At 37.0% G+C, this 20,832-nt stretch overlaps 1 protein-coding gene across 2 annotated transcripts in view; it reads right to left on the bottom strand.

Annotated features, from left to right (window-relative positions):
• The window catches only part of LOC140135574 (uncharacterized), a 31,161-nt gene extending 11,230 nt beyond the window's left edge, over nt 1-19,931 (bottom strand). For both annotated transcript variants that reach the window (XM_072157113.1, XM_072157114.1), the window contains exons 1-8: nt 19,725-19,931; nt 14,886-15,008; nt 12,473-12,599; nt 9,803-9,930; nt 6,963-7,098; nt 5,972-6,156; nt 3,205-3,391; nt 2,665-2,805 (exon numbers count right to left, since the gene is read on the bottom strand). In XM_072157113.1, coding sequence (XP_072013214.1) covers nt 2,665-2,805; nt 3,205-3,391; nt 5,972-6,156; nt 6,963-7,098; nt 9,803-9,930; nt 12,473-12,599; nt 14,886-15,008; nt 19,725-19,913 — 1,216 coding nt within the window. In that variant the 5' untranslated portion in view covers nt 19,914-19,931. The remainder of the gene's footprint in view (nt 1-2,664; nt 2,806-3,204; nt 3,392-5,971; nt 6,157-6,962; nt 7,099-9,802; nt 9,931-12,472; nt 12,600-14,885; nt 15,009-19,724) is intronic.
• Nucleotides 19,932-20,832: the final 901 nt, after the last annotated feature.

Here is a 20,832-nt window from a genome sequence, read left to right as displayed (position 1 = left end):
AGCCCTAAGAAAGTTGAAATAACAATATATTGATATGAATGTGTAAATCAAAAAGGTCAATCAAGACAACTTCCCGAAACCAAGGGTTTTTGACCTATGACCTCTTGAAAGTCAATGGTCAACATAAAATGATCGTTTTTGGCAGTTTTGCCATCAAATCGACTGGAAAATGACAGGAAACGTGGTTGCTAAGGTAATTGACTAATCTGTGACTTCTGCAAATATCCTAAAATTGTGGTACCCTTTAATATCAAGAACATCATCTGCAGTTAAAGCTTTTGTAAAGTAACAAAACAGTTTAAAAAAATGCCCATTTTAGCCCAAAAATGCCATTTTTAGCCAAAACAACATTTCATACTGCAGTTACTGTCCGTTTTCCTATACACAATACACAGTGCTCTCACCATTGACGCGCGACCTTTACAAATAGTCTATGTTAGAAGTATATTGCATTTGCCTAGTTAACATCACTGTGTGAAAAATAACCGGCCAATATTTAAACTATTCTCCAAACTTCTAGCAAATATATTTCTCTAACATGACCTAAAATTACAGCTAGGTTAGATGTTCAGAAGGGTCGCACTTTCGTAGAATATGAGTGAGGGCAAAGCATAGCTAGCTCATAGCTAGCCAACTCCCCGTGTTAATTGAATGGAGATTTGACCGAAAATATTGAGCTATATTGGTAACGGACCGCTCCGTTCTGAAGGATGCCACAAAAAAAAACGGTACAAGCTACATTTCAACTATTCTATGAAATTCTAGAAAATATAGTTTTGTAACATGTCCTAAATTTTTAGCTAATTTAGGTGTTTGGAGAGGGTCGCACTTTTGTGTTTTAGGAAGGATATGTAAACGACAGATAACACCAACAATTTTTTTTTTTTTTTTTCTATTCCAGCCTTGGCTGCAGTTTGTTATGGCGCTTTGACCTTTAATTAGATAATATGCGCGGTATAAATTGTATATGTATGTATGTATGTATGTAAGAAATTATTTCCAAACCGTGTTAAGTCAACAATCATTATGTTGCTCATTTTCAAGAATGCTGGTTAACAAAAAGCAGGCCATTGTCTCATTTCGTGAACAAAGGTCTACATACCATTGTTTCCTTGCGTTTCCTTTATAATCGGTTACCCAACTGAAGCTATAATACCAGCTTTATTGCGATATCGCACATGTAAAACAGACACATGTGCACAACCAGAGAAGATCCGATTTAATCAGTTGAGCTGTTTCAATGAGTGTTATCTTGGTTTAATAGCTTTTAATGAGGTTTAAGTCCTGCAAAGGTCGAGATGAATTCTACTGTAGACATGACTGCATCATGTGAGTTAAGGAAGTTGTCATGCTTGACTTTTTTGTTATACACATTCATATCAATATATAGGTATACTTATATTGGTATATTTATAGTAACAGAGGGCCTATTTGATGGTGAATGTGAATGACGAATATAAATAAACAGGACATTTCCCTGCTTGAAAATCAAACATTTTGCTTCAATAAAAAATAATATCACAATAGCAATTATTTTTGCTGGTCACGTGTGCTTAAAAGGGCGTCGCGATTTCAGTTCCAGTGATTTAGGTAGTGATCGTGAACTTATTGAAAGATTTCTTTCCATTTGGAAAATGTCCGGAAAATGTAGACCGTATATTTTGTTTTCCAACATGGCAAAATCCACAGCCGACATTAAGTTAACCTTAGAGGCGCAGCATTGCATTTTCAGAGGGGCATGGCAGTTTGGGTCGGCTTCGGGCGGTTTTTACTAGGGGGGCGGGGCCCAGATAGACAATTTTGCCAGGCGCTTATTGATAATAATCGTATGCTATTGTATTTGGTATGGATGTCCCATCTCTCTTCCCCTCCTCTTCCCTTTCTCTTCTCTCTTAGCTTCTCTTTTTTCCTCTCTCTCCCTCCTTTTTCCTCTTAGGGGGCGGGCCAAAATAGGCAAATTTTGCCAGGGGTCATTCCGATTCCAACAAGTGCGGTACTATCATGTTGCAGCTAATACAATTCTATACTTGTTCATTGGATTTTCTTGCTTTTGAGTTCTGACCATCCAATTGAGGACTTTATTTTTTGAAGGTGTTAATTTATTTGTGATGCCTAAATGAGATGCAAGAGTACTACAACTTAGTCTCCATCCCAGCCGATTTATACTCCTTCATTTAATACTTAAGGGTAGACGAGGTATTGTTGGTCGAAGCAACCTAAAAATCGATTTTCATTATCTAGATCAATATATTATTGAAAAATAACACCTTGATGTTTTGTAAAAGTTCATTCTACAAATTGTATACTTTGCAAACTTGCTTAATTTATTGTTGTTAATGAGTTATGTGCGTTTTACAAAAGTGTTGTTGTTTCAGCCCTCTTTACAACGTAACTCAAGAACCGCAGCACCTATAAAAGTATATCTGTGATATTTTGATTCTTCTACACACTCGCTATGAATTGAGCAATGCAGTTTATGGCAAAGCTCACTACCATTCGTAAGATGCCGTGAACTACCAAATCACAACAGTTTAAAATAATTAATAACCTTAATAAACAATTGTTCTGGGGTAAAGGGCAACTGAGTCAGTTTTGGACCTAAAATGTAGAAAGTTGTCGAATTTCATCGAAGGATCTACAATATATTGTTATGGTTAAACTTACCATAGCCGATGAAGAGAAGGCTTCTTGGTGAACCCGATCCTTCATCGTTGACCTTATTTGAAGTTGCCAAATAGTCTAGTTCTCTAGCTACATCGGCTGGTGACATGGAAGGGTACAATCCTCGCAATAGAGCAGCAGCTCCTGAAATAATGTATAGAGGTTAATGACTGCGCATCATAATGTGAAATACAGTATCTAAACATTGTGCTTTGGAACCGAGGAATATCCCGGGGGCGCAACCCCGAGGGATATTCCGAGGACCGGGGCCGTCGCTAGACCATTATCTCATGGGGGGGGGGGGCGAGAAATAAATTTTACTGGTATGTCCTTTTGATGGCCCCTTGGCACGGCAACGTGATTGCTACCTCTGGCTCTGTGATAGAAAAAAACCTCCCCCACATTTGTAACCTATGTTTTGTTTTCAAAATGTCCCTAGAATTCCTGCTGGGAACGCGCATGAAAATTTGGTAAAATGTGCGCGTAGCGCGCGAAATGTCCTATTTCAATGCTAAAATTCAAATGGTGGAAAAATAGGCCTACCTGATACAAACGGACATGCCATAGAAGTACCGTCTATTGAGTGGTAATAATTTGGTGCTACGCCTTCGTAAGGGTCGGTCCAAGAGCTGAAAATGCTTGTTCCTGGTGCAAATATATCCACACATGAGCCGTAGTTAGAAAAAGATGCTCTATTATCACTGCTGTCTGTGGCGCCCACTGTGATAGCCTGGTATTTAAAAGAAAATACGGGGATCAAATATAAATAACACTATGTTTAAAACAAGCCTTCAACGCTCACTTTTTTGTTCAGTATATTGTGGATGAGAAACGCGCTTCTCCGTCATCATCGGGTTGTAGCTGAATGTTGACTGGTTGATCTTCTACCCAGTCTGAACGATGGTGGTGTCCTCGTATTTCCAGTAGTGAATCATAGATTCTTGGGAGTTCATGGTCCCGCCCCTGTTCATTTAGGATGGGGTGATTATTTATGCAAATACACTACTTGCTCTTTCAGTTTATGCTGTTCAAACTTAGGTCAGGACTGTGTCCTGCATATCAGTTGTGTTCTGCAATTGCTTAGGTGTTACTCGCTGTTTTGGCAGTATGTTCTTCGAATGTTTCACCTAGGGTCCTTTTCATTTCTCCCAAGTAAACTTCATAACACCCACTGCAAGGGATGCAATCAATTACACCAGACTTTTTAAGTTTTATCTTTCGGTGCAACTAACCGAAAAATCGGAACAAAAAAGTGAGTGCTGAAGATTTATTTTAAACTGTTACATTATGTCTATCACCAACACGTATACAAGCAAGCATGCTAGATAACACTGCATTGTCTTCTATATCCTACCCCTGGGACCTTTCCATGCCCAGTGTCTACTCTCCATTCCAGAAAAATACAGTACTACGTTTTTTGGATTAAAAAAATATTATCAAGTTCTGCCAAATGAAACACAGTTCAATCATAATCATTCATTTAGATGTAGATAATAGAAAAAGGTCATTATTTTACTAATTTCTAAGAAAAGGAGCCAAAAACATGCATTTTCGACATATTTTCTGACAATCGGGTCACAAAAATCAAAGACTTGGAGCAAGTCTATGCCTTTAAAATCTTATGTATAATATGTTGCAATTTTGCTCTAATTTTCACTTTTTTGTATTACTTTAATTAAATGATTAAGAATGAAACATACCTTTTCCATAATAATAATGCATAAACTGAAATTAGACTTCGAACAAATCTTTAGACTTGATTGTCACAGCATGTGAGAAATGCACGTTTTTGGCCCTATTCATACATTTGGCCAAATTATGGAAATTAAACTTTTATTGCCAGTAAGAACTAAATGAATATTCAGAATTGAGCTGTGTTTCTTTAGCAGATGTTGATAATATTTTTTCAAATCTCAAAGAATTAGTCCTGTATTTTTCTGAAATGGGGAGTAGCTTATTCATTACTTACATCATTATGGTCCAAAAGTGCAACAAAAAGGCAATTGTGTGGGAATGATGTGAAGTCTCAGTGCACAAAAAGTAACTCAGCTGTTATAAATACGCCTATAGATTCAGAACTAATAATTGTTTTCACAATATTTCAACATAGCGAGAAGGATGATTTATTTATACGCATTTTGATACCCCATTCGCCACATGTCGTTCAATATTAACAACACAGTAGTGCCTTTACATAAAAATACCCGAATTTAAAAGTTGCAGTTTACAGCGATCAATGGTTATTATGCCAGCACTGTAAACACGTAAAGCCCGCCATTATCTTCACGCTTATCAAATCAATACAAATAACTGCAACTTTTAAATTGGGGAATTTTCTTTTAAAACACTGCGGATGCTGTATTGTCAATATTGATATAATATTGGATGGCTGAACATGATACCATAACATATCGGATGAGTCATAAAAATATCGGACGAGCCAACAGCGAGTTCGATATTTGTATGACAAATCCGATATGTTATGGTATCATGCGAAATAAGCCATCCAATATTATCATTATTAGGTTTTCTTAACTCCTAATAACCCTGAAAACATAATAATGAACAAACTTGGACAAATGGCGTATCAAAATTAGCGTAAATAAATCATCCTTCTTTTTATGTTGAAATAGTATGAAAACAATTATTAGTTCTGAATCTATAGGCGTATTTATAACAGCTGAGTTACTTTTTGTGTAGACTTTAGTTAGGGTGGATCTCAGAATGTCATTTTAAGTCGAGAAAAAATGAGGGCTTTAAGTCCCGGGGGGCACTCAACTTTGGAAGTGACGGTATGTGCCTGTCAATAGGCCCCCTCTTTTGAAGTCGACTATACCCGATGACCCCCCTTTTTTAAAGCCATACCCGATGACCCCCCTTTTTTTTAGTTGCAGCTACCCAATGACCCCCTTTTTTTGGTTGAGGCTACCCAATGACCCCCTTTTTTCTAGAATAGCATCATCAAAATGGAACAAAAAAATGCTGAAACTGTCAAATTTTGCTCAATTTTTTCAAAATTATGCCGAAATTTTCAAAATTTTGCTCCATTTTTTCAAAATTTTCTACCCGATGACCCTTTTTTTAAAATCTTATACTCGATGACCCCCTTTTTTCAAAATATTGTACCCAATGACCCCCTTTTTTATTTGTTTGTACCCAATGACCCCCTTTTTTAAAATAACGCTTTGTACCCGATAGGCCCCTACTTCGCGACTCCGGTAGGCACATCCCCGTCACTTCCAAAGTTGAGTGCCCCCCCCCTTCCCCGGGCTTTAAGTCTTATCTCATAATTACAGATCTTCAGTCTTACCAGTTCTGCTGACGCAGGTGAATAATAACAAGCATTATCGTTCTCATTCCCTGCCGCAACACTGACAACGACACCAGCAGCAACCAAATCCGATATCGCCTTGTTGACAGTTGGAGAACTCCCACCACTGAGGGACATAGACGCCACTGCAGGTCGTTTGTGATTTCTGGCAAGCCAGTACAAGGCTGATTAAAACGAGAAAATAAACACACAAAATATAAATGGAAATGCGGGAACGACCTGATTTCAATTATAGCACAAAGTTTTCATCTTTTTGAACCGCGATACCTTTCAACAGTATGTTTAAATAAAATAAAAGTGTTCAGTATAGTAATACCAGAAGGATTTATCGAAAATACTGTTCCTGTCATAACAATTAAAATAAAAGAATAGTTTCTACTACCTAGAATGACTCGTTACCATGGTAATACAGAACGATATGTTCTTGCCCATTTGAGTCATATTGATGTTGACCTATTGTGTTATGAATACCTAGGCAACAACACATTTTGGGAAGTGCAAACTATTAAATTTTAAAATTTTATAAGAGATAAAACGCTTTGAGACCATTTTCATCAAAATCGGAGCATTGTTTTCTGATTTGACCCCTGCGGAGCCCCAATTTAATTTTAGACTTTTTGATCATAACTATGGACAATATTTGACCGGTTTTGAATTTTTACCCTATGTAAGCTTTGACCTTGATATTCTGGAATTGTCCAAGGGTGACAATATTTTACACCCCATGATCTTAATTTGTACCCACTGAGTAATAATCTGCAAAGAAACTATTAGTGACAAACCATCTAACCCTTAGACTATGCCATAGTCAAAAACATCAGATGTTGAAATCTATCAATTGTGCACACATTTTATTTGGAGTTTTATGGGTTTTATGTATGTAATGGTCAGCGTATGCATAATGGGCAAGTGGACTACGCCGAAGTCTATCTGGTTTGATGCCTGCTGGGTTAATAATAGGAATTCATACCATCGAGTATTCCACTGTACGATCCTTTTCCTTCACAATTAAGAACCCTGATGCTGTGCAGTGTGGCTCTCGGTGCCACTCCAGTGGTGCTGCCTGCAGCTATTCCAGCACAATGGGTTCCGTGTCCATCACAATCCTGTCAATAAATCAGTCAAGCAGTCAATCAATCAATCAATCAATCAATCAATCAATATAGGCCTACCTCGATCAATGACTGATTACTCCAACACTCTATCGATTTAACATGCAATGCGTTCCATAAGAGCGTGTTTATAGTGAGCCAGATATCCGCTATTTAGCGTATATTAGCGTATAAGTACTGCGAAATCAAGTGTTATTGCAGTATATAAATATGTCGGTGACTGGAGTAAATTTTTATGACCCCCTCTCCTATGACGGGCTAAATTTTTTATAACCCCCCCCCCCTTATCTGGGGTCGAATATTTCAATGACCCCCTAAGACATGGAACTAAGACGCGGAGCCTAGCAATTACAATTTTGATCGTAAGTGTAAAAAAGGTCCGCTAAAAAGAAACTTAAGATTGTGCCTACATTTTGATTGGAAGTAAAATTTTGAGTCACCAGCCCGTAATAATTCTATAACCCTCCAATCTTTGGTCTAAAAATTCTATGGGCACCCTCAGTATATTCATAACCCCCCTTCCGAAGAAAATGAAAAATTATATTGGCGTAAGAAATTGGAAATTGCAGTTCTAGTTAAATTTTAGTTCAGCAGTACAAAAATGTTTGCCCAAAATATTTGCAATAACGTTTTAATAAAAATTCCTTTAAAAGGAATAGGGCGGGCAAATGAAAAATTGTCAAGAGAAATGAAAGAATGAGTAAGTCAAGTTCACAATTAAAAACAGGGAAAATATGACACAACATCGATTTCCAACAGGGGAATAACACAAAACGTATAAACAAAGTTAAAAGAGTTTTTAACTTTATACGTGTATACGTTTGTTATTTCCCCATTGGAGGTTGTGTCATATTTTCCCTGATTTTAATCTTATCTATTGCTTATCCTTTGTTCTCTGCTGGTCAGTTGGAACAGATTTTCCCTGTTTTATATTAACCCTTCACATCATAACAGAAGACGTTTTATGTTAACATTTTATATAAAACATTGTTATAAAACTTTTGTAGATAATAGTTATTTAAAACATTTTCGTAATCATACCTAGAGGTTTTTTTATCATCAGATAGAAAGACTTCTGCCCATCTTCTCTGGTGAGACAACAGGGCTGGGGTATCTTTCCATATCAAAGTTTAAAAATCTGTCATATCAATTTCCTCAATATGTTGTTTTGATACAACTTATGAGGGGAAAAGTTTGATGTTACAATATTTCGATATTATTTTTTAACTTTGTAACTTTATTATGATTAAACTGTATTTCAAAGTGTCAAACTATATCATTATTTTGTCCCAACAAAAATAATCCAGGGAATAAAATATTCATTCATATGTTTATTTATTTTATTCAACCTGAGCCATTTCTACTGGTGCACATGCATTCTAATAATTTGTCTATAATACCTTATACAAGCATCAGCAAGCACTATTTGTCACAAGATTTGAAAAGTAAATAGCCTATGTACACACTGAACACAATGCACATACAAGCTGTATTTAAGTACATGCCGAAGCTGTCAGTATAAAATGATTATGACCTTCACGATGCTATTAATTTAGCCAAAAGATTAGGAAAACTAGCAAAACTGGTGAAAGTGTACTGTTCAAATAAAAACATCTGCAAATCTTGCTGCAATTTCCAAATAGTATTTCTATTACTTAAATAATTATTTTTGTTATTTCTTTTAATACAAACACATTACTGCCTATGACGACTTTATCGTATTACTTACATATCAAAATCAAGTAATAATTACAAAACTATCACCTCTGTGGGTGTTTGGCACAAATATTTTCTCAACACTGCGGCATGTGAAAAGGTAGGTCAATAGTCAGAGAATATAGGGCGGGTGCGGCACGCCGCACCCGCCCAAAAACGTTTTCATGACCTTAATATAACCCGACATTTAAATGTTATTAAAACGTTTTAAAAACACATTTTAAGAACATATCTGTGTTTGCTGGGTGCAAATATTTTAGCATAATGTTATTTAAGTGTTGACAAAATATTTGCCAAAGATGTTTGCAAAAATAGTTTACAATACATTTTGAACACATTTAAAAAATATTGTTGTAGAGTGTTTCATACAAAACGTTTTGATGACCTTTATATAACCCGACATTTAAATGTTATTAAACAGATTTTTACCTAAAAACCAAAAGCCAAAATATAACTTATTTAATACGTTTTTATGTTTGCTGGGCGTGACTTTGGCATGTGCAAAGGAGGGGCATTATGATTTTTAGCAGACCGATGGGGAGGCAAGCAATTCACTGCCAGGTTAAGCCTTAACATGGTTAATATGGTGTTAACAATCCCGGGAAACAATTGTACATGCCACTTTTATGAATTCGCTGTAGAACATGTTATGTAGAAGAAGTGATGTAGCAGGATTAATTACGAAAGCGATAGGTGAAAACCATGAAGGATTGAAAGTTGGGTACTAAGCTTTTTTGTGTACTGCAGGAGGGTAGTCAATTTGGCAGACCGTCTGTGAGACCGAGAGGGGAGGGCTAGCAATATTTGGCACGTCGCTCGGAAATGTTGCCCTCCCCTATGACACAGCCACTAACCAACTATTTAATTCTTACATTGTCTGACATGAGTCTCAGTCATATGGCTTTAGAAAAACAATATATAGTATATTTTATATATTAGTAACATAATATCACTATTTAATTTTTGTTTATAGTTTCCTTACCGTCCCGATACGCCATTCATCGTTTATGACGTCATAGCTATTGGCTTCATCAAAACGCCCAGTAAATTCATTGTGGACTCCGTGAACACCAGTGTCAATTATGTAGATATGGGCGCCAGCTCCGTCACCTTGAGTATAGTGGGAAAATAATTATAATTAGTTGTGATTTACGTAATGCGTGACTGGCGCGCACTTACATGTATGTAAATTTACACAAGATTATTGACTCGCGCAGTAACAAAAAACTATAAAATAATAACTCCACCATTTTACAAAAATGTGTTAGACCCGGCATTTTATTGCTAGCAGACAGTTCTTCCTTGTTGTGAAAGAAGGGCTCTAAATAGTCTTCCAAGTACACTTAAATGAAATTGGGCCTTTCTTCAACAAATATTGGATATATTATGGAAGAAAGGCCCAACTCCGGCTAATATTAAAATATGTACTGTTGCCATGGAAAATATTGTCATTTCACATGTGTAATAATGTATGTTCATGTAAACATTCTGGCTCTGAAGCTTTTCCAAATATTAATTTTTTTCTTAATATCTCAAAAAACAGCTTAACGATTATGTATAAACATGCAAAATAATGTAAAGCTTTATCCAACGCAACAATATTTTTTCACTGGGATATTTTGGTTTTAGAGAACACGTTTAGCTGTCGAACATAGCTCTGTTTTCATTCGTACCACCAAATTGTACAAACTTCTTGTAAAAATTCGAACCATTTTGAAATTATAATAATGTGTTACAAAAAATTAGGAGGCATCATCTGAGGCTCTATAATCTTATGATCCAAATATAAAATGCAACTCCAATATGCCGGTCTTTAGGCCGGCGAAATGGGTTGGATTTTCAAGACAACAAAATCTGAAATTATACTTTGGGCATTATTATGTTTTGATGAATCTAAGAATGTGAATATATTGGATCCAAAATTGACGCGTGACCTCTACAAACATTGTATGTTATAGGTATAGGGCATTGCCCAGTTAACTTCACTATGTGAAAAATAAGCAGCCAATATTTAAAGTACTCTCTGAAATTCTAGAAAATATAGTTTTGTAACATGACCTAAATTTTTAGCTAATTTAGAAAATATTCGCACTTTTGTGTTTTAGGAAGGAAGGGCACGGCACGGCCTGCAAAATTTTCTGTGCAAATCCAATGCATCCTTTACTGACTAACATTCACTTGTGTACCGCTCTCTTGCGAAGGGCATTAAAGCTAAACCGCTTGATGGATATTTTTAAAACTTAGATGTCACTCAAGAATAATGCATACATTACATGTAGGCTAAAAACTGAGTAGGTTGGGCATCTGCAAATGGTCGTACCTCCCTGATATGTGAATGACAGATAACACCAAAAAAAAATTAAGAAATTATTTCCAAACCGTGTTTAGTCTACAACCAGTATGTTTCTCATTTTCAAGAATGCTGGTTAACAATATGCAGACTATTGTCTCATTTGGGAAACAAAGGCCCACACAGTATTGTTACCTTGCATTTGCTTTATAATCGTTCACCCAACTGAAACTATAATACCAGCTCATTGCAATATCGCACAAGTAAAACAGAAACATGTGTAGTGTGGATTTAACCAGAGAAGGTCTGATTTAACATAGTTGAGCTGTTTTCAATGAGTGTTATCTTGGTTTAATAGCTTTTAATGGGGATTAAATCCTGCAAAAGTTGTGGTGAATTCTACATTATGAGCGACAGGATGTAAACTAATGGAAAGCACATTTTCTGTCAAACAATTATTTTACACCATCTCCCGACACACCCCAATTATTTTTTAAACCGTGCCGTTTATGCAGACCTGTACCAGACCAGTTTTGGAATTTTGCGAAAAAGTATTCCATATTATATGCCCGGGATTATATGTCAAGTCTGTAGTAAACCCGTACTGTGAACAATTACCGTGCTCCTCCCCTACACTCATAGAAATTGTTCGTTGGCATTACTCAGTAAGTTGATGTAAGTCGTTGCGTCAACTTTCCGAGTAATGCCAACGCGTACAATTTTGAGTAACGCTGACTCGATATCATTATGTTGGTCGCACTCATTTGCACTTACTTTATTGAGTTGTTACAACTCAGAAAAAGGTTAGCATAATTTTCTAGAGGTGTGCTATAGTATACAACATTTTGCAGTGATTACAAAAATAAATATTTGAATACTGCTAATTGTGCAGAAAATGATCCAATTACGTGAATTAAGTAACAAAGTACCAAATTGGAATAACTCAAAACTATAAGTACCAGTAACTTGAACGAGTTACATCAACTTACATGTTGAGTTACAATAACTCAACTAATTGGTTCTTTGAACCTTGTTTATTTTTCTAAGTTCCCTGAACTTGAATTCAGAAGTTGGCATTACTTAAAAAGTTAACGCAACGACTTACATCAACTTTTTAAGTAATGCCAACAAAGTTGATTAGTTGACGGAACTTTTTGAGCTTTTTCAGCATTTTTAAGTTCGGATAACTAAAATGAATTTTGTTTTGGCAACTTTTACACTATTTTTGAGTTGTCCAAACTTACTCCTTTTGAATTGCGCCAACAAGGCGAACAAGTCATTTCTATGAGTGTACCCATCACCCTGCCGTCAATGTAATCGCTAATTTAAATCAAACGAGACAAGAAAATAATAAACACTTGCCTATGAACTCTGGAGTTCCCCTGGATAATGGCAGATCTTTTTGATCGATCCGGTCAAGTCCCCAGTTTGAGTTTTTTTGGACTATACCGTCTTCTTCTATAAAATCAACCTTGTCATCACGGCAGATCTGCAAAATAAGGTAAGCACTCTCTTTTTGCAATCTGTAAATATGCGGTAGGCTAATACGAGGGGGGACTCTTAATGGAAATGAGGGTTCGCAGATGAGCGGCATATTCCCGGGGCAGATTCGGGTGCACTTACAGCACCCCCCCCCCCCCCCTCGAGCATTATTTCAAAAGGTAAGAGATGGAGCATTACTTTAAAACAAACATGGCAAAAGAGAGTTAGACCTAGTTTAAAACATATAGACCATACAATTGTCTATGTAGGCCCCTACAAACTTGTCTGATACATGCCTACATGTTACATGTATTATGCCAGTTGTATTTATGCCCTATAAGTCCTAGAAAAAATAGGAAAAACTTTATTTTAAACCCGTTTTTTTTTTTCATTGAAAAGACAAAATTACAATTGTCAAAATTCAAAAAGTATGTGATAGCTGATATGTTCCTCAACATCACCAGCTATTTAATTACGTTTGGTTTATGCGTTAAAGTACCCAAAATATCAGTTCCCGACGATACAGTTCTTTCAGGGACACCCTGCATGCTATGGAGCCATATTCAATAACACCCATATTTTGTGGGAAAAGGCAATTGAATTTTGACTTGTGGACAAATTCAAAATAATTTGCTCGGACTTGGTTAAAAACAACAATAATAATCATAAGGATTCAGAAAAAGTATAGTTTGACCTATCTACGACGTGTATGCAGTTATGGAGTTCTGGACAAATAGATAACATTGTGACGGCATAGGTCGAATTTTGGCTCCACATGGGGCGAATATGTAAATTGCTCCGATTTTGTTGACAATGGTCTCAAATTCTTTGTTTTGCCATGAGAAATCAGAAAAAGAATAGTCTTTTCTATGTAAGATATTTCGTTACTTTGGTAATAAAGCAAAATAGGACTGCGCGCTATGGATAATATCCACTAAATCGCATTGAATTCTATATTGGGTCAATTTAACCTTGACAATTGTTGTGTTACCTGCATAAGAAATCACTCTTTGAGAGTTATAAGGGACGCACCATTAGACTTCAAGGGGGGTGGAGGAAGTTGGGGTAGGGGTAAGTCTTGGGGTCGGGCAAGTTTTTTTTTTCAAAAACTTCCTCCCCCCTCCCTTGAAGTCTAATGGTGCGTCCCTAACTATTCTTTTTCTCTTTTGTATTAAGATGAATAATTTGAGACTATCTTCAACCAAACCAGACCAATTTTCATTTTCGCCCCCTGTGGAGTTAAAGTTAGACATAATTATGATATATGTTGCAATTATAGTAGTGGGTCATTGTTTAATTTGACTGGGCTGTAAGTAAACATCTCAAAAAAGTAACATACCCCCCTTGAATAATGGCCATTATTCAAAAAGGGGCTATTGTATTGCAAATCTGTAAAATGCGTTGGAAGCAGAATTTATTTCTGCGCATTTTGACACCTCATTTGATACGATAGCCTGGAAAACAATAAAACACCGGTCAATTTAATGTAGTGAGGTCCAGATTTGAAAGTTGCATACAAATTTTTACAATACAAAAACGCTCAGATATCATTACACAGATTTCCTCCCATTATACTGAATGCAAAATCAATACAATTTACTGCAACTTTCAAACCTTGGGCTACATTGATTTAAATGTACGCTGTGACGTCAATATTTAGTCAATTGCTACAAATGAGGTGTCAAAATGTGCAGAAATAAAGAGATGTTTACTACTAATACAAGAATACGAAAGGAAACCATCAACGATGAAACTTACACGTGCGACGTACACGCAGGGGCGTAGCCAGCTTTCTTGGTCAGGGGTGGCAAAATAAAATTTCGAGGGCACAGACGAAACATAAATTGCAGTTGCATCATACATACCGGTACATAACCGTTTTTGTTTTTAGAGAGACTGTACATGACATGTCTTGGAGCTTCCAAAAAGGCTTTACTGGGACGATGTGCCCGCGTAGCGCGCACAATTTGTGTATTTGACACTATTTTCGCCCATGATTGGGATGAAAGCGGCTATGTTGTGACAATAAAAAATTTGTTTTACACTAATTTGACCCATGATCTGGTTGAATTTTGGTGGAAAAGGGGCTCCTTGCCCTTTTTCTTTTCCTTTGCCCTTCAGATTTTCTCTTCCTTTTTTGCCAGAGGGGCACCTTTTTCTTTCATTTTTGTCAGGGGTGGCACTCTGCCCCCTTTCCCCTGCTGGCTACGCTACTGCGTACACGTCAATGTCAGGCAGGAACGTATTTTAGTTGCGCACTGGCGCCACCTTGCATGGATTTTAAATGACTCACCTCATTAAATGTATTTGGAGTGAGCCGAGCAGAGAATCCGTTCTTCCACTTGTTGCGGACACGTTCCGGTTTACCATGATTTCGGTTGTGTTGGTCTGCATAGACATCGACATTTTCATCAGCCTGTAGGAAGAAAATTTATGATGATTAAGGGATCTGGAATGAGCGTTTGAGCGTTTCGACAGTATTTTTTATGGAACATGAGAGCACATCAGACGTATCGAATTGCATTCTGAATACGAAGCATGTCTTTCTGATATCAAATAATTTTCATTGATATTTTTCAAATTTTTGATAGGCCTATATTCATTCATTCATTCATTCATTCAATCTATCTTTATTCTGGTAAGCTCTTTCAATACATAAGTACTGATCTCCCAAGAGGTCCAGATCAGACAATATCAATATACATTGTATAATAATTAAACAATCAAAATACAAAGAATACTATAATACAAATGAGGATATGAAAATAATACAGTAATGTATATACACAGGCATAAAAAAAGATGAAAATAATAGGAACTACATCATTACCATTATTATCATAAACCAAAAACATAATTACAAAATATATAGGCTACACAGTATTGTTAAACAGCAATAGCATTTTTGAACTCATACATACTCATGGCCATAAAGTTTGAACGAATGTTCAGTGGAAGATTATTCCAGAGTACTGCAGCTCTGTAATTGAATGTTCTTTTTCCAGCAAAAATATTCCATGTAGGAACAATCAGGGCATTTGACTTCGAGTACCTTTGTCATGACTTGAATGTGTAAAACTGAAAATAGATGAGAGATAAGATGGAGCTATTTGTTTAAGACACTTGAAAGTAACAATCAGTGATTGATTATCCCATCTACAATTTAGTTTTACCCAATTCAGGTCTTCCATCATTTTGTCAATTAGAGTTCTGATGTCGGCATGGAGAAGCATTCGAGCAAGCTTGTTCTGCAAGACCTGGAGCTCATGATGATAATTAGCATTGAAATTATTCCAAACAGAACTACAATAGTCAAAATGAGGGAAGACTAGAGCTTTTGCGAGCATGTTCACAGTACTAGGTGGAAGATAATTCTTGACTCTACCAATTACACCGATACGTTTAGATACATTAGATGACATATAATTTACGCGTTCACTCCAAGATAAGTTTGGGTCAAATACTACACCTAAATATTTGTATTTATTTACAATTTCTATGCTCTCATTTCCATAGGCAAGAGATATATCCTTAAATTTACTTAATATAACAGTCCTCGAAGTAAATTTTATAAATCTAATGATATGTTCTTAAAGTGTATGTAGCTGGGAGGAAAAGCCGACGATCAATTGAAAATTTTGACCTTTCATATTGAAGATATGGATTTTTTCCCCAAAAAGACCTAATTTTTTGGTGTTTCGGGAAAAAAATCCATATCTTCAATACGAAAAGTCAAAATTTTCAATTGATCGTCGGCTTTTCATCCCACCTACATAGACGTTAAGTATAAATCATCAGATTTAAAGTTTGCTTCGAGTACTGTTAAATATCAATTTTTAATGATTTGCCATAAAATGTGTATTACATTGCGAATTTCAAAAAATCAAGATTATTTGATATCAGAATGACATTCTTCGTATTCAGAATGCAATTCGATATGTCTGATGTGCTCTAATGTCCCACAATAAATACTGTCCAAACGTTCATATCCCTTCCCTTAAGGTGGTTGATAATATTAAGATACATGATGCAGTCATGTCTACAGTAGAATTCACCACGACCTTTGCAGGACTTAAACGCCATTAAAAGCTATTAAAGCAAGATTGAAAACGGCTCAACTGATTAAATCAGATCTTCTCTGGTTAAATCCACACAACACATGTTTCTGTTTTACCCGTGCAATGACCAATGAGCTGGTATTATAGTTTCAGTTGGGTGAATGATTATAAAGCGAACGCAAGGTGTGGGCTTTTGTTTACGAAATGAGACAATAGTGTGTTTATTGTTAACCAGCGTTCTTGAAAATGAGAAGCATAATGGTTTGCAGACTTAACACGGTTTAGAAATAATTTCATATTTTTTGGTGTTATCTGTCGTTTACATATCCTTCCTAAAACATAAAAGTGCGAATATTTCCAAACACCTAAATTAGCTAATAATTTAGGACATGTTACAAAACTATATTTTCTAGAATTTCAGAGAATACTTTAAATATTGGCCGGTGATAATAATTTTATGATATAATTTTTCGCACAGTGACGTTAACTAGGCAATTGCCTATACTTCTCACATACACTACTTGTAGAGGTCAGGCGTCACTTGTGAGAGCTCTGTGTATTGTGTATAGGAAAACGGACAGTAACTGCAGTATGATCATGCAATGATCAGATATGAAGTCGGACATTTTTTTAATAAAGAAACGTTCCGGGCAAACGTTGCGCTACATAAGGGTACTTGCCTCATTAAATCCTAAAAATGCCATAGGACCTGATCAGGTATCCACATGGATGCTGAAGAACTTTGCTACAGTGTCTTGGCCCCAATACTGGAAGAAATCTTTTGTCAATCACTAAGAACAGTAGACTTGCCATCTGACTGCTGACTGCTGACTGGAAAAAAAGCTAATGTGTCTGCCATATTCGGGAAAGAAGTGATCCAGCAAACTACCGCCCCGTATCTTTGACGAGTGTCACCTGTCATCTTGGCCAGTAATATCAGACAGTTTCTTGATCAGCATAGTATACTCTCTCCAACTCAGCATGGTTTCCGCAAAAGACACAACTGTGAAACCCAGCTGTTATCCACCATAGAAGATCTTGCAAAGGGGTTAGACAACTGTGATCAGATTGACTGTCTCATATTGGACTTCACAAAGGCCTTCGATTCGGTGCATCACCAAAGACTTTTGCACAAACTCAACTGGTATGGTATTCGGGGAGAAACACTAACTTGGATAACAAATTGGCTCACAAACAGAACCCAAACTGTCGTGGATGGGGAAAATCAGATGAGACTGCTGTGATTTCTGTGGTGCCCCAAGGCACGGTTCTTGGACCGCTGTTTTTCATATTGTACATAAATGACATCGGAGAAAATACATCATCTAGCCTTAAACTCTTTGCCGACGACTGCCTGGTATATAGGACCATACACTTCCCTGATTAGACCATCTTTAGAGTATGCAGCAGTTTGTTGGGATCCACATCACCAAAAAGAAATCAACTCTCTGGAGTCGATACAAAGAAAAGCCACAAGATTCATCACAAGAGACTACAGGAAAACATCAAGCGTCAGTAGCGTAGCCAGCAGGGGCAGAGTGCCCCCCGACGAAAAAAAAAATGAAAGAAAAGGTGCCCTCTGACAAAAAAAAATGAAAGAGAAAATCAGGAGGGCAAAGGAAGAGAAAAAGGGCAAGGAGCCCTTTTTCTAGCTAAATTCAGGGCCAAAATAGTGTAAAATACAAAAATACAGTCTCTATGTATTGTATGATGCAACTGCAATTTTTTCGTCTGTGCCCCAAAAATTTTATTTTGCCCCCCCCCGACCAAGAAAGGTGGCTACGCCCCTGTCAAGCGTCATTGCTCTCATGAAGAAAGTTGAACTACCACCACTGCAACAGAGAAGAGAGAAAATGCGCGGTTGACGATGCAGTCGATGCTGTATAAAATCCACCACAATGAAGTCCAAGTCAAGGTCCCAGCCCATGCGAGTATTTGGGGGGGCTTTGGGGCCGCCAGCCCCAGGGGTAAAAGCAGTTGGCGGCCAAAATGAAGGGGCGGCGGAAGAAGAAGGGGCGGCAAAAACAGGGGCGGCAAAAACGAAGGGGCGGCAAAAAGAATTAGTAAATAAAAAAGGGCGGAAAAATTTGAAAAAGCATAAAAACTTATGAGAAAATGGGTACTATACATCACAATGTGCTGCTTTTAGGGCGAAACCCCTTTCTTTCTTTTTTATTCTCTCTTCACTTATTCAAATGACCGAGAAAAAAATTGGGTTAACCTTTTCGGGCTGTTGAGGAAGGGGCGGCAAGAACTGACTCATACAACTTCAGCTTCTTCCCAAGGACAATACCAGCCTGGAACCAGTTACCACTGCATATCACAACTGCACCCTCCGTCAGTAGTTTCAACAACCGACTGTAGACACCGGGCACCTGTCTAGCTGAGCTGTACATAGGCTCAACTCCTGCAGCAGCCACTCCTCTCACCTAGTTCAGCACCAGATGGTAATTTTTACTTGCATTATTTTGTCGTTCTTGTGGTGGGAATGTTGATTTTGATGCACTGGATGTAGTATCTGCACACTTGGGAGGGATACCAACCCCGTTCCCCGCACTCCGTGCATCCGCGGGTAATCATGCTCGTCGAAAATTTCGCGAAATAAGGGATGTTTTCAGATGAAGAAACGCGATTCGCGAAACACACAAAAAAGGGGTGTTTTTTCAAACCACGTGTTTTGGAAAAAAAAAGGGTATTTTCATCGAGCAGCCTACGCGTTTCTGACAGAAAAGGTATTAGAAATATAGTTTGCGTTTGAGCGAAAATAGGGGTATTGTTGAAGGGCAAATAATTCGCGAAATCGCTAAAAAAAGGGGGTGTTTTTCCCTAAAAACTTCGCGAAATGAGATGCATAAGGGGTGTTTTTAAAGTTCACCGACAAGCATGAATACCCGCGGATGCACGGACTGCGGGGACCGGTATACCAACCCGTTGGTCTACCAAGAATTTGTATAGAAGTAGAAGAAAAAGACGAAACGTATAATTAATATTTGGCGCCCGATCTGAGCTCATTCTTTTCTAAATGACGTTGCATGCTGTTAAACCCTCTGTAATCTTTTGTATAGTATGCCTACCTTAAGAGTCACCAAAAATTGTCCATCGATCTTGCCTTTATTCTGTCGAACAAGCTGTGCTATACATTGGCCATGGCTTTGGCCCGGGCTTTGGCCTTGAGCAAAAACACAAGTTGCTTGTATTAAAACAAACACTGAGAGCAAAAAGACATGTGTCCGGATTTGGTTCAGAAATTTCTCTGCAGCCATGGCTGAGATGAATTCATTCACAACTATAAACGAAATAAAAGGAATAAAATAAGTAAAAATTATAAATTGTTTGAGTTAAGGCGACGCTTAACGGTAAACATGGAAAACACGGTAAAATAGTTTTAAGATTTAAAGTGACGCGTAACGGTAAAAATAGTAGATTGATTTAAGGTGACGTACGGTTGCAAAATAGTCATTTACAGAATACCGTCGAAATGCTACTTCTCGTACAAATTAAATAGCAGAGAGTTATGATTTTAAAAAGTATACTAAATTACTCCTCTGGTCAAGAGGAATCCAAAAGGTATAGTTTGTCTTAGCTGCGACCTTTGGTTACGGAGCTATGGTCAGAAACTATGACAAAGGTCAACGCACGCAAAATTGCCCAATTTCAATTAATTTGATGTCTAGTTATATGTTTCCTGACATGACAAATTCAAAACTTAGAAAATCTGAATGGTCGCCTTGACCTTGAAATTTCAAAATGACCATTGAAATTTCAAGGCCAAAGCGACAAAACAAATGGGATACGTGGTAAAAGGTTAGCAACAAAACAAAATGTTGAGGTCCGATGAAGTTTTAGAAATAAAACTAAGTTAAGGGATCTAGAATGAGCGTTTATGGCGTTTCGACAGTATTTTTGTGGGACATGAGAGCACCTCAGACGTATCGAATTGCATTCTGAATACGAAGCATGTCTTTCTGATATCAAATAATTTTAATTTTTTGAAATTCACGATATAATACAAATTTTATGACAAATTATTAAAATTTGATATTTTTCAAATTTATGATATAGAACAGTCCTCGAAATAAATTTTATAAATCTAATGATATATTCTTAAAGTGTATGTAGCTGGGAGGAAAAGCCGACGATCAATTGAAAATTTTGACCTTTTATAAATTTGATGATATGGAT

Source organism: Amphiura filiformis, chromosome 16, assembly GCF_039555335.1.
Source record: "Amphiura filiformis chromosome 16, Afil_fr2py, whole genome shotgun sequence".
NCBI lineage: Eukaryota > Metazoa > Echinodermata > Ophiuroidea > Amphilepidida > Amphiuridae > Amphiura > Amphiura filiformis.
The sequence above is the reverse complement of the archived record's forward strand: the minus strand, read 5'-3'. Positions and strand labels throughout refer to the sequence as shown.